This window comes from Simochromis diagramma, unplaced genomic scaffold (assembly GCF_900408965.1).
Source record: "Simochromis diagramma unplaced genomic scaffold, fSimDia1.1 OVJJ01000293.1, whole genome shotgun sequence".
Lineage (NCBI taxonomy): Eukaryota > Metazoa > Chordata > Actinopteri > Cichliformes > Cichlidae > Simochromis > Simochromis diagramma.
The window spans coordinates 19,290,192-19,302,552 of record NW_024386801.1 but is presented as its reverse complement, the minus strand read 5'-3'; the positions used below and the strand labels follow the sequence as shown (position 1 = coordinate 19,302,552).

The 12,361-nt window shown below is 40.3% G+C and overlaps 1 protein-coding gene across 8 annotated transcripts in view; it reads left to right on the top strand.

Annotated features, from left to right (window-relative positions):
• LOC120730169 (inositol hexakisphosphate and diphosphoinositol-pentakisphosphate kinase 2-like) overlaps window positions 1–12,361 on the top strand; it is a 47,163-nt gene that overhangs the window by 13,558 nt on the left and 21,244 nt on the right. For 6 of the 8 annotated variants that reach the window (XM_040026362.1, XM_040026361.1, XM_040026360.1 and 3 more), the window contains exons 4-17: window positions 477–567; window positions 1,186–1,271; window positions 1,525–1,679; window positions 1,820–1,921; window positions 2,063–2,224; window positions 2,895–3,016; window positions 3,183–3,284; window positions 3,769–3,855; window positions 4,884–4,959; window positions 5,287–5,396; window positions 8,184–8,269; window positions 8,524–8,649; window positions 10,826–10,870; window positions 11,880–12,001. In XM_040026362.1, coding sequence (XP_039882296.1) covers window positions 477–567; window positions 1,186–1,271; window positions 1,525–1,679; window positions 1,820–1,921; window positions 2,063–2,224; window positions 2,895–3,016; window positions 3,183–3,284; window positions 3,769–3,855; window positions 4,884–4,959; window positions 5,287–5,396; window positions 8,184–8,269; window positions 8,524–8,649; window positions 10,826–10,870; window positions 11,880–12,001 — 1,472 coding nt within the window. The remainder of the gene's footprint in view (window positions 1–476; window positions 568–1,185; window positions 1,272–1,524; window positions 1,680–1,819; window positions 1,922–2,062; window positions 2,225–2,894; window positions 3,017–3,182; window positions 3,285–3,768; window positions 3,856–4,883; window positions 4,960–5,286; window positions 5,397–8,183; window positions 8,270–8,523; window positions 8,650–10,825; window positions 10,871–11,879; window positions 12,002–12,361) is intronic. The other 2 variants (XM_040026359.1, XM_040026363.1) reach the window with 1 other exon arrangement.

Sequence of the window (12,361 nt, the reverse complement as noted above, 5' to 3'; positions counted from 1 at the left end):
TGACCACCTCACATGTATTGCCCAAAGTCATTTCTGCTCTTCCAGATTTTTGAAGAATTTCATCCCCTCACATGTTGATCACATCTTCAAAAAGCAGGTTGAACATGGCCCTGCTAAATTATACCAACTTCATAACACAGAAAGCAAAAACATCTTTATATATTTTTAAGTACTGAGGCCATTAAAGGACATCATTTTGCTCCTGGGTGTCAGAGGGTTTCAGTGATGACTGTTTAAAACTTCAACGAACTGTAAATGCTTTTAAACACTTCCTGATTAAAAATGCTCATTTCGGAATTGAAGTAAAAACATTTCCAACATTTGCATCTAGGAGATGTTCAGTTTTGTTGATCTCTTATTTGAGGACTCAAACACTGTATATCCAGAGTTTTCAAAGCATAAAAAAATCTCGATTATTGTATTATTTTTAAATGCTGGTCCAGCTTGTACTGACGAAGATATGTTTTACTTTTTAGGTTTCCCTCTGGACAAAGCAGTGGAATATGCCAAACTCAGGAATCCACTGCTCATCAATGATCTCAACATGCAGTATTTCATTCAGGATAGGTACGTGTGAGCACACATGCACAGCTGAAGGTTATCACAATGTAAAAACGTAACTAGCTGGTTTTAAAATTAGGCCTCAACCGTGTGGCCGCCAGTGAGATGGTGGCAGCTGTGCCTAAAGGGTCCTCCTAAAATATCAGTTTAACTCTTAAAGTACATTTGTCAGATGCTGTTGAATTTTCCAGAATGTATTTAAAAAAACAAACTCACTGTTTTGCTTGGAAGAGTTTTGATGTCAGTGACACTGAAGGGTGAGCTCATTCATTGAAGCGGCTTGCAGGAGAGATGGGAATCATTTTCAAACATTTGCATTGCTCTCTGCCACGGTCCTCATGCACACCCCCAAACCTCTAACACCGGCTTTTGCTTGCCAAAGGGAAATTCTAAATGTGAAATTCTTTCATGAATCTGATTTGTTTGCATCTTTGTTTTTTTTTTTTCCTGGATAATCAGAGCAGCGAGAGGTTGTGTGATGTGAACAACATTGCTATTTTCACATGTATTGCATGTTCCCTCTGACTTGCCCAGCTCTTGCATACATACACTGCTCATGGCCACATTAAATAAACTGTGACGTTTGTTCTCGGAGGCTCACTAACTCCAATCGTTCCATGTCAGGAGGGAAGTGTATCGGATCCTGCAGGAGGAGGGCATCGACCTGCCTCGTTACGCTGTGCTGAACCGAGACCCTGACAATCCTGAAGGTGGGCTTTTACTTTGTGTTAAAGAAGTATTTTCATTTCAACAGAATGAACACAAGATAACATGGTAAATCTTAAATGTGGTGATTTCTGCTACCGAATATCACATAGAAAACATCAGTAATCTAATTAACTGCCATCTTTAAGCAAAACTAATTTCATTCCATATGTAAACGTCAATGCTGTAGATTTTTCTGTATGTTTTAACTATTTCCTGGCAACCTGAATTTAAAAGCTTTAGTCTTGCCCTGTGCAGAGTGTAACCTGGTGGAGGGGGAGGACCAAGTTGAGGTGAATGGGGAGGTGTTCCATAAACCCTTTGTGGAGAAACCAGTGTGTGCAGAGGACCACAACGTCTACATCTATTACCCAACATCTGCCGGAGGAGGAAGCCAAAGACTCTTCAGAAAGGTACCCGTTTATCACTGAAGCTGAAAAAATACCATGTTTTTATTATGACAATTAGCTTAACATGCTGAACATTAAATGTGGCTATATGTTTATTTTGGGGGGGGTTTCTTCTTCTGTGTTTTTCTCTCTCTTTGCTGTAGATAGGGAGCCGTAGTAGTGTGTACTCCCCAGAAAGCAGTGTACGAAAGACTGGCTCTTATATCTACGAGGAGTTCATGCCGACAGATGGCACTGATGTAAAGGTACCGTTCATAGTTATTTGAGGTTTATACATTGTTGAACTGATGTGGTGCGAGCTACCATATTGGTCAAGAATAGACAAATGAAATATTTCATCTGCTCTGAGACGTCTTCTGAGTCGTTGGCTCTGTGCTGTTTCTTAGGTTTATACAGTGGGCCCGGACTATGCTCACGCTGAGGCCAGGAAGTCTCCAGCACTGGATGGGAAGGTAGAGAGGGACAGCGAGGGGAAGGAGATCCGCTACCCAGTCATGCTGACCGCCATGGAGAAACTGGTGGCCCGCAAGGTCTGCCTGGCATTCAAGGTAAAAGACTCGCACAAGCGCACCATGTGTGAATGTAGTGAGTGTTCACTGTGAGCCGTGTAACCGCCGTGGTCTCGTGGTCCCTTTCTTGTTATTTTTACTGCTTCCTGTGCCTCGAGTGGTCAAAGACTGTACACCTGTTTATGTAACCCTTGTAGAGTCTCCAGATGTGGGGAAAACGATGAGTGAAAGGTGAAACTACTTAGATTTTTTTTTTTTTTTTTTAAATAAATGAAAGGAACTAAAATCACTTTTTGAGTACACAGTGTAGTAACCAGCTGCTTTCTGCTGCTTACTCTTCTAACACCTACAATTCATCTTATACGACTCATAAATAGAAGAAACTCCTTCACTCTGAACAAAGTAAAACACATGACTGCAGCAGAAGGCAACAAAAAATGTATTACTGCTAAGAAATTTAATGTTATTTGGAGAAATGTAGCATTTTGTTCCCGTAATGAAATCTTAAAACGGCTTCTCAGTTGCTCTATTTTCTATCCAGTGGAAAACAACACATACGCACATTCTTTATGTCAAGTGTCACCAAATTAATTAAAATGAAAATCCTACTTCACCTGTTTAGTTGTTTGAATGTGTTTTCTGCTCAGCGGCTAACTACATTCTCATGCCCTGTGAACCGTCTTTAATGCTTTTGCTTGTGTGATTATAGCAAACAGTGTGTGGGTTCGACCTGCTCAGAGCCAATGGCCATTCGTTTGTCTGTGACGTTAACGGCTTCAGCTTTGTCAAAAACTCCATGAAATACTACGACGACTGTGCCAAAGTCCTGGGGTAGGTGTCGCTGCTATACTGTGTTAAACACTGGACTGTGACTTAGATGGACATGCTCAATTTCAAACAGCCGTGGATTGTTTAGCACAAGGAAGAGCTGATGGAATGAGCTTTGCTTCGCATTTAGTCATTTTGTTTGTTTTTCTGCTTTTCTCGACATCTCCAGGAATATGGTAATGAGGGAGTTAGCCCCCCAGCTCCACATCCCCTGGTCCATCCCCATGGAGGCTGAAGACATCCCCATCGTCCCAACAACCTCAGGAACCATGTATGTAGAGAAAAACAAAAGATTAACTAATTCTGAGGAAAGATGTTGTTGAGCGGGCCACTGTGTGTACTACACGTCTTTGTCTTATAAATTCCTTAAATGATTTTTTTTTTTTTTTTTTAATTAAGGGACATGTTAAAATATTTTTGCACTTAAAAATATTTTTAAGTGCAAAAATAATGAAAACATAAATTAGTTTTTTATTTTATTTAATTAAAAAAATTTTTGTTGCCTAGTACTACACGGAATAATTAAGTTCCATTTTTCATTTCTCGTTTTAGCCTTCACTTAAAATTATTCCCAGATGGGATTATGCAAAATCCTCAAAGGATTCCCAGAATAATTCTTAAGGAAAGAAAAGTAGTTATGGGAAAATGACACAACACATTAACAGATGGTTGCTTGGGTCCACTGAGATCCCAAACTCAGTTTAGCGTCAGTTTGAAGTCTCTGGTGTGTTTTGCCTCATTTTGTATTTCTTCAGGATGGAGCTGCGCTGTGTTATCGCCATTATCCGACACGGAGACCGCACCCCAAAGCAAAAGATGAAAATGGAAGTCCGCCATCCTCTGTGAGTCGCTCAGACTAAGCCTTGAGTTGCCTTCCTTCTTCCCTGTTCATACAACTTAATGCTTAGTTTTGTTTTTTTAAAGTACAAAAATTTATAATAAAGTTCTGTATATGTGGAAAAATAAACAAGACAAGGGAAAACATTTTTGTACTGGATATATTCCCCATCCCATAATTTACTCATGAGCGTGTCCATATATACATAATTTAACATGAAAAAAGTAAACCTTGTGTTGTTAAGAGATAACAGATACAGCTCACTGTCATGAGTAAATTATAGTATAGAAACATCTATTTACAGGATTTACAAGAAGCATAATTTATTAAAGGGACTGTGGAAACAATTAGATTTATTTTCCACAGAATGAAATTAACACATTTAGAGGATGACATTTGATGACCTTCCCCCTCCTGTACCCATAATGAGTTTTGACACCTCAGTAGATATTAATATAGATATGGTTTGATGATTAGTCAGAGTAGTTTCCAGGTTTCTCCGTGTGTGGCTGCATAGGCAGAGACCAGCTTATGATGCTCACTCAGTCATTTTGTTTTATAAGCCTGAAAGACTTCCCGAAGCATTGCTCGGAGTAGACTTTCAAGGAGTAATATAGAAGAGAACAGATGGTAACAACAAGTTTATAAGCTACCTCACAGAATTAATGCTCACTCACGGCTTTGAATTGGGCAGCCACTGTTGAATGTTGCTGTGCATTTTATTTCAAGAACTTCCCCTCAGAAACTTTAACTCTGGGTCAATGATGGCAGTGTCTGCTGTCTGCAAACTCCTGGTTGTCTGCTTTTCTGTTTGTGCCTGCGTGGGTTTCCTCAGGCCGCTCTGTCCAGAGTGCATGCGTGCATGCGTGCACACGTCACTCTGTTGGCCCAATGATGGACTGGTGACCTGTCCACTGTATAAATAGAATGGGCTCCAGCTCTTTGCAAACTTTTGTTGGATAAACATTTTAACATAAATGTTTTGTTTTTTAATTATTTTCTGATTTTTTTCCTCTGCTTATCCTTCACCAGATTCTTTGAACTGTTTGAAAAGTACGGAGGATATAAAACAGGAAAGCTAAAACTCAAAAAACCAAAGCAGCTGCAGGTGAGAGACAACACTAATAATCTCCTGCTTCTTTTTTCCCAGGCTGTCTCTTATTTGCATATTTGTTTTTCTTTTGTTTGTTTGTTTGTTTTGACTGATTATGACTGAATCCTTTAAGAATAATAAAGTACTGTTAAACATTCCCACATATTAAGCGTTATCATCATCATGGACCACAAACCTTCATTGTCTTGTTGTCTAAATATTTACACTCAGCTGTCTAAATCCCGTCTTGCACACTGCGTTCATGCCATCACTGCGTGCAGCTCAAGCTCCAATATTTCACCAGCACTCGAGTTTAAAGGTTAAAAACCTCTGTGCTTCCAGGAAGTGCTGGACATCGCTCGCCTGCTCCTGGTCGAACTGGGTCAGCATACTGACTGTGAGATTGAGGAGAAGAAGTCCAAACTGGAGCAGCTTAAGACTGTTCTGGAAATGTGAGTGACATTTCACCTGGAAAACAAACACGCGCACACACATCATCACTCATCACCCTCCTGTCATCTCAGTCATCAGCAGATCAGCAGACTTTCTCATACTCACAAACGGACACCTTCACCATGAAGACGCTCCCTCCCTCTTGGCTTGTCTTTAACTGCGTTATCTTTTCTTCCCTCCTCTATCCCTCTTTCCCACCCACCCGTCCTTCCCTTCTTCACCCATCTGTTCTCTCAAAAGGGAATCCAGCTTGAATGACAATCAGTACGCACCCTCTCCCTTCTCACTTGCAAAGGATGAGGTTTTACTGGCCTCCTTTTCTTTAGCCAACCTAGACTGTGTGTACAAAATATTAGAAATATTACAGATCTTTTTATGTTTCAGGCAGACCAAAACTCTGTGAAACTTTTTTTTCCCCCCAGATTTCACTGATTAAAAAATAAAGGAAGCAGAAGATGGATTAGTTATTGCATTTTAAGATTAGGCATTTGGAAGATATTTCTAATGTTTTGTACACTAACTGTCGACTTAATTTCCATTAAAATTCATTCATTTGTAGCTATTAACGTCAGACACATACACAGTCAAATGTCTCTGATTATTTCACTGTGTTTCTGTGTGTGTAAATCAGCGTGTGTGTGTGTGTGTGTGTGTGTGTGTGTGGTGCTACTTCGTGTGCATGCTTTCCTCACCACCTATCAGCTACACTCTAAACCTCCTAATGTCTTCCTTCCTCCCGCCTCAGATCTGCATTCTGGTAATTTGATGGCGCTGTACTCTGCACAGGAGCACATTAAAAATCATTAGAAAGACAGGGATGGTCAAATTTGCAAGAAAAGCACTGTTCAAACTACTGGCTGTTTAAACGCAGTGACATCACCATTTTTAAGCCTCAGCGGTAACATTTGGCCTGACGCTATGTTTGTTTTTTGAAGCCAGAGGTTTACCACATTTGGATGAGAGGGTGAAGTACTCAGTTATCCAATAACACTAGCTAGCTTGCTTGGCAAGCTGCATTCATAAACTGTGCAAGTGCAATGCAAAGATGCACACATGTGCAAATTAGTTTTTAGTAACAGTCTAATAAAATGCTAGAATTTCACTCAAGAAGACTGGAGCACAGTCTTAGACAGACAGTACCACACAGCAGGGTTTATCATTTTTCAGATGATTCCATTAAAAGCGCTCCAGAAAGCACCACCGACGCTAAGACGGCAGGGCGGTCCATTTCAGTGTCTCTAATTAGTTTAGCTAAGACTTGGTAGACACCGGTCGACTACAGCGTTACATGTCGGCACATTTGCCAGTTAAAGCAGCCACACCCATGTTTCCAGTAACAAGGTTGTTTTAAAGAAATTCATCAACTGTAGAGTTGTTAGGAAATCTGTTGTGACGATTCTGAGGCCAGGACTATAGTGTTTTCTGGCAGGCTGTGAAGCTGTGCATTTTATGTCAACTAATTTTACACCTTGATGTAAGTGGGCCAGACCAGTGAAACACCCTTTTCTGCTGGTGTAAGGAAGATTAACTACACATTTAATTCGTTAGGCATTTAATTATAAGAACAAGAAGTGCCGTCTCAACAATACGTTTTAGTTTTTCTACAGGATAAAGACATCTATCAGCACTCTTTGGGCTTGGACTGTTTGGACTGTAAGAAATTAATGTGGAGGATTAAATGTCTCCTAGCTCATTTGCCCAGACTGTCCTGTTTTTGTTAATAGACAGAAAATGTCCTGTTTTTTTTTTTTTTTGTTTGGTTGTTTGTTTGGGGTTTTTTTTTTGGGGGGGGGGGGGCTTTCTCTCAGTTAATTGTTTATCTATTAATTACTTACTTATTTACTTTGGCGTCGTGTGAATGGCCGTAGAGGAGGTCTTTTATGGCTTTTTTACTAATGAGGTTATAAAAACGCAGTTAAAACTCCAAAATTTATACTCTCCTTTTTCCATCCACTGGGCCAGACTGGAACCTTTGATGGGCCGATTCTGGCCTCCAGACCTTATGTTTGACACCCCTGTACTAGAGGAACTGCAGTTTTTGACTTTTGATGAATAAATATAAAATTAAACTGTCAGTGAAGTAGAGAGGAAAGCCAGCTCATGTACAGTGATTAAGCGTTGCATAGCAAGGCCCTTAAGTCTGAAGGGCATCTATACGCGTGCTGTGAGCTTATGCAGTAGTGTAAGCTATCCTGCTTTTTCAATCTAAAAAAGCTATAAACAGTGATCATGTTGCTTCCATTAAGACACAGAGCTACGGAGCTGGCCACTTTAAAATCACGTGGAGCTACGCAGATGAGACCAAACCACATTTCCACATTTCTATAAGCGTCTGCACCTGCTTTCCCTTATTTCCTCCCTTATTATTTATAGACTTTGTTGCATCCTCCGATACTGCGTTTTAATCCAATAAGCCCCACCTGTCTGATTGTTCTGGGTGGTCCTTTTGCTCCTGCTCACATTCTCATGTGCTTACACACAGATACGCAATTACAAAGAACTGCAGTAAATATTTACCTCCAAAGTGACTGAAACAACTGCTAATAGTAGTGCTTACTGTAGCAGAGTGTATGATCGTTGTGTCATTGAAAGTTGTTGCCTTGGTCTTATCTCTCTTAAGCTCGTCTTGTCATAAACATGGAATGAAAGTCAGACGTGTGTTTGCTGCTAAACATTTGGACGAAACTCGTGAATTTGAGATGAAATCTATTCGATTGTCTCACTGCGTACATATGAAACTTTGTTGTGTTTGCTTGATGGTGTGTGTGTTCATCCCCCCCCACCAGGTATGGTCATTTTTCAGGTATCAACAGGAAAGTCCAGCTCACCTACCTGCGGAATGGCAAACCTAAAGCATCCAGTGAGGAAGAAGGTATCGTACTCAGACACCGATTGTTGTGTGTGCTGGGTCACAGAGATAAATTATATGTAAACAAATACACACAAGTGATTGGAAGTGAATGTCAGTGTCATCAGTTAGTAACTGTGTTTTGGAGCCTCGCCTTCAGTGTTTTAGTTGCACCTCACCATGGACAACATTATTTGTCAGTATGGCTACAGAAAAAAGAGTTTTGATTATTTATATAAAGAAAAATCAAATGTTAAACTTTCTGCTTCTTGTTTCAGATTCTAAGAAGGATGGCCCATCTCTGCTGCTGGTGTTGAAGTGGGGTGGGGAGCTGACGCCTGCAGGCCGGGTTCAGGCTGAGGAGCTGGGCAGGGCTTTTCGCTGCATGTACCCCGGAGGTCAAGGTACCAGCCAGACACATGCTCTAGCCTATAAGATGTAGTTACAACGGCTCTCACCCCTTCTGCTCTGGTGTCAGTTTTCAGTCCTCCTTTGTAGTTTCTAAAAACGGCACCGTTTGCAGTGCCAACACATGATAGGAGTCATACATGCACTGTGTGAAAAGAGGTCAGGCTGAAACGGCTATGTTAGAGTTGACAAGCCAGATTTTCAGGCTTCCAGCTGCCGCTGCAGTCTTTTTATCCCACTCATTGTCATTTGTGGCTGTGATGTTGTAGAAAGATTGCTGACTCACTGTTGCCAAGAGCAGGAACTTTAAAGTGTTACTCAACAACAATTACATACAATATTATTATAGTGTGGGACATCTTAGATTGTAGTAATAAAAATAAAAAACATTAGAAAGGCTACTCGTAGCAAATCTCTTAAGTTTACTGAAAAGTGAACTGAGGAGTTGCATGCACAGCATCTGTAAATAAAAATTACTGATGCCTAAAGTAATGATGGACTGCACATTTTTCTTCTTGGCGCAGCCCCTTAGCTCATCTGCTGTCTGAAACAAACGGTTTCAGATGGCAGTAAACTTTAAGTAAACTTTGCTGTGATTGGCCTGGACTTGCAAGGAAAAAGGTGTAAACAATGGGGGGGTGGGGCTTCTGTGCTCACAGTCAAAGCTGTCCCAAAGACAATCAAATTAAAAATTTCACTGTTGTCAATATCGTACAGAGCAAACACCGGAAAATGTTTGGCCAGGTTTAGTATGAACAGCCAGTGCTGTAACAGTGAGACAGAAGATAAGGAAAACAATGATAGGGATGAAGGACTTTGGTGACCTAGTTACACTGTTTATATATAAAAAGATTAATTCATTTCTTTTAAATGGAACAAGCATTTTAAGTTTAAAGAAATCCATTGCAGTTAATTGGTAGTAAAATAATCTTTAGTTTCAGGTGGAAAAATTAATGAGACTAATCTTGCCACTTCAGTACAATCACTCATGTCTTGCAGACACCTTCTGAGGACATTAAGTCACATTTTTACCTCAAGGCTTTAAAACTGTTTGAACAAACTGCTGCTCCATAACAGAGTGAACTCTCTCTGTTGATGAAGATCACGTGGTCTGCACCACAATAAGCAGGAATTATGACCTGGATTTAAGAGTATACTGTCAACACCGGCTTAAACAGTCTGATATGAAAGGTTGTTGAGATTAAACAAAGATGCTGAGCTGCAACTCTAGTGAAGGCTAACAGTATCAGGACAAAAATGAGAATCAGAGGACCTGAACAGAAATGCAGTCAGTGGATGATTTATTAGGTACACATGTAAAATCTAAGCCAATACAGTCATCTGAGCTATAAAATTCATTATTACACTCGTAATAATAACTACTTCTTACTGACACACTCAGAGGTATTCATTTGGCTCTATTCATTCCTATAGTGTTGTAGATTCAATTATACTGATTTGTCCCACTCTAATAAAATTCAATAAAGATATAACTTTAATAAAGAAATAATTCACGTAAGACTGCTGTAACCTTACATCGTAGCCATTGTGCTGGATTGAATGTTCAAAAGCCAGGAAGTGTAGCCTCAAGTATGGGGGGGGAGAACTGCTTACACATTTTTTTTTTTTTAAAGTACTGATTTAAATTCATGGCATTCAATTTTTTTTTTTTTTCTATTTTTCTTTTAAACCGTAACAGTACCTAAGCTGAAAATGCTGCTCGCACTGCCACCTAGAGGCTGTACCAATTTGTCCTGCAGTTAGGTGTGGCCTCATCTGAGAACACCCAAAATGGGTTTTGTTCAAAGTGTTTTGAAACCGAAAAGCAGCTTTAATTTCTCTCTGTTCAGATTGAGCAGTAAGAAGTCAGCTGCATAAAGGCTTTTCTTGACGTTATTTCCTGTAGGGTCTTAAAATTAACAATAGTGCCATTTAGTCATCACCTGTCCTACCTAAAGGTTTGTTTTGTGCTGCATGCAAAACTCAAACTATAAAGAAAACCAACCTGAAGCAGAACTAAAAGTAGACCTTGTGTTGCTTCTTTTTTATCTATAAAAAGAAGACAATTGTCTCATCCCAGCCACTGTTTTCAATCCTTTCTTTCTCTCCACCACAAGTTTTGTCGATTAACTCTGCTCTTCTCTGTTGTTGTTGCTCTATGTAAACTACTAGCCGGTAATCGCCGGTCCCTTGGCTGCGATTCCCCTATTGACTTTGGTAAGAGAAGGGTTTCCTGGATATCACCGCTCTTCCGCTCCTCTGTCATTCTGAGCGTTTGTCGCTCCGTCCACTAACGTGGTCTGCTCTCTCCTCATATCATCATGATTTTGGTTAATTTCACATGGCGACTAGTCCTGTTTTGTATCAGATTGCTGTGGACTGCTTTATTTTGTGTCGATGTGTTTCCAAGATGATCCTCCAATGTAGACACTGTTTAGGTCACTTGCCCGTACATATGCGGGCAGCTAAAGTGACTGGAGCTTTTCTTTTTCAAAGCTAACGCGCATCATCTCACACTAATCCTACTGCATTTTTGTTTCATGAGTTGTTGAGATGTTGTTTGATAAAAATCTATTTTGGCCTGTGTTAAGCTTTAAACAGGGATATGTCTTCATCACGTCCCAGATTTGCTGATCTCTGTCAAATGAGGCATGGCGATGCAGTGTCAGGCTACCTGCAGAAGAGAAATGCATGAAGCATCAGTGTGATTTGATCTGTAGCGTTAGTTTGCATCCACCCCCTACATTAACATGGTATACTGGGAATGTTAAAAGACTTGGTCTGTTTTCAAAGAGAGGTAATCTAGGATATTTAATCTCATCTGCAGGGGAGTTATTGTCACAAATTTTGGGGAGACTACTAAAACTTCAGTTCACTTCACTTTCACTTCATTTTATATTCAGCTTAAACAACAACATTTAAGTTCACATTTAAGTGAAACGAACCCTATTAAAATCTGACAAGCCAATGCATTTGAACTGAAAGTGATGTTGCACTCGCACATGTGCTGTACTGGCCCGTTGTGCGATATTTGATGGAAATCTTTGCTACTATTGGGTACAATCAAAACTAAAATTTGTTTTTCTCTATTCTTTCAACTACCTCACCGACTCAGTCGTTTCTTTAAAAAAGAAAAGGAAAGGGAAAAAATGTGTTGTACTGTACATCTGAGTGCTGTAATCATGCCAGTTAACTGTGGCGCTCCACTCTGTGTTCAATTCTACAGGTGACTATGCCGGGTTTCCTGGCTGTGGCCTCCTGCGCCTGCACAGCACTTACCGCCATGACCTGAAGATCTACGCCTCTGACGAAGGAAGGGTGCAGATGACGGCTGCTGCTTTTGCCAAGGTAACTATGTCACTGTATTGGAAGACTAAACTCTTCATATAAATGTTACTTTAGTACTTAAGCGATTCTGATGGAGCTTGAGGAGAGCATTTAAAGCAGCTTTGCATGAACAAGACCCACTTGTTTGCCATAAATTCGAGCCGCTTGGCTTGCTTTCCTGTCCAGTGTGGAATTTATGTTCCTACTGCTCAATATTAAACACAGAAGTGTGATGGCTGTAAAACGGCTAACTGATCATCTGCAGAGGAATGGTCTGTTTGAAGAGTTTGAGGCAGGTTGAGAATTTATCCCAAAAATAGAAACAACATTAGTTAGGGGCGATTGTGGCTCAAGAGTTGGGAGTTCGCCTTGTAATCGGAA